We start from the raw sequence: 1,581 nt of genomic DNA on the forward strand, positions 1-1,581 counted from the left end.
TGCAAGTAGTGACGTTGGATTGCTATGTGAGACAAAGCAGTTGTTGTCTAAAGAGTTTGACATGAAGGACCTTAGTGAGGCATCTTTTATTCTTGGCATTGAGATCCACAGAGATCGTTCATGCCACCTGTTAGGTCTTTGTCAGAGGGGTTACATCGATCGTGTCTTGAAGAGGTTCAGTATGCAGGATTGTAAACCTGGGAATGTTTCAATTCTCAAGGGAGACAAATAGAGCTAATCACAGTGCCCTAAGAATGATGCTGAGAGAGAACAAATGAAGTTGGTACCCTATGCTAATGCACTTGGAAGCATCATGTATGCCCAAGTTTGTACTAGACCAAATATTGCTTTTGCAACAGGACTTCTAAGCAGATACCAGTCCAACCCTGGTCACGATCACTGGGTTGCTACGAAGAAGGTTTTGAGGTACTTGAAGAGGACAAGAGATTATATGTTGATCTACATACGTGTTCGAGCCCTACAGCTAGTAGGGTTTTCAGATTCTGACTTTGCTGGCTGTCAGGATGACAGGAAGTCCACATCAGGTTATATTTTCTTAATGGCAGGAGGGACAGTGTCGTGGAAAAGCACGAAGCAGAGAATGATTACTTCTTCAACTATGCAAGCAGAGTTTGTAGCATGCTATGGGGCAGCTACTCAGGCAGTTTGGCTAAGGAATCTCATAAGGGAGTTGACAGTGTTTGATTTTGTGGATAGACCTATTCAATTGTACTGTGCTAACAATTCTGCTGTGTTAGTTATCAACAACAATAAAGGTATCATAGGGTCTAAACACATGGAGATCAAATATTTGACCATCAAGGAAAGGGGAAGGTGACATCACAGTGGAGCACATTGGCATAGATGACATGGTTGCTGATCTCCTAACTAAAGGCCTTCATCCTAATGTTTTTGAGAGACATATTGTCAGTATGGGCTTAGGAGCATCATTAGATGCGATCATTTAGTGGGAGCCATTTTATTTTTGCTCTATTATGTAATGAAGTTAGCATCTGTGCTTTATCTTTTGATAAAATTTTGGATTTCATATATCAACTGTCTATGACATGAATTTTCTATTCAATAAAATGCAATTTATTATGACTGTTGTGTTAACACATAGGTGTTTTACATGTTGACATGTTGTATATGTATCTGTTATAAAGTCTTTAGGTGTGTGATAACCTTAAGCAAAAGCGGGGGCATTTATTTTTAGCCTTAAGGTATGTCTTATATCACATAAAGGAAAACTCGAGTTACTAAATATAAGACATATAGGTTCATTGGAACCATAAAGTTTTCACTATTGTGTCCTTGCTTCACTTAAGGAAAGAGAATTAGACTAACAAAGGAGATGACACATAACGAATATCTATAAAGTGTCATTTGGTTGCTACACTACCATATTGCATCCATTTCAGTAGAGTTAAGGGCATTTGTGACTATAGATGGTCCTGTATCGCTTAAAAGATGTAGTTGCCACCATGATCCGGTGTTTGAGACTCTATGTGAGGGGATTGATCATTTAGAATTATTTCTAGACCAACATAAAGGCGCGTGCAGGTTTTCAAAAAATGATTT

The 1,581-nt window shown here is 38.7% G+C and overlaps 1 protein-coding gene across 1 annotated transcript; it reads left to right on the plus strand.

Moving 5' to 3' along the window:
• The first annotated feature begins 274 nt into the window (after positions 1 to 274).
• Positions 275 to 838, plus strand: LOC122650817 (secreted RxLR effector protein 161-like). The gene has a single exon (XM_043844193.1). The coding sequence runs from the start codon at positions 275 to 277 to the stop codon at positions 836 to 838; it is 564 nt and encodes a 187-aa protein (XP_043700128.1).
• The last annotated feature ends 743 nt before the right edge of the window (positions 839 to 1,581 follow it).

This window comes from Telopea speciosissima, chromosome 2 (assembly GCF_018873765.1).
Source record: "Telopea speciosissima isolate NSW1024214 ecotype Mountain lineage chromosome 2, Tspe_v1, whole genome shotgun sequence".
In the NCBI taxonomy this organism is placed as follows: domain Eukaryota; kingdom Viridiplantae; phylum Streptophyta; class Magnoliopsida; order Proteales; family Proteaceae; genus Telopea; species Telopea speciosissima.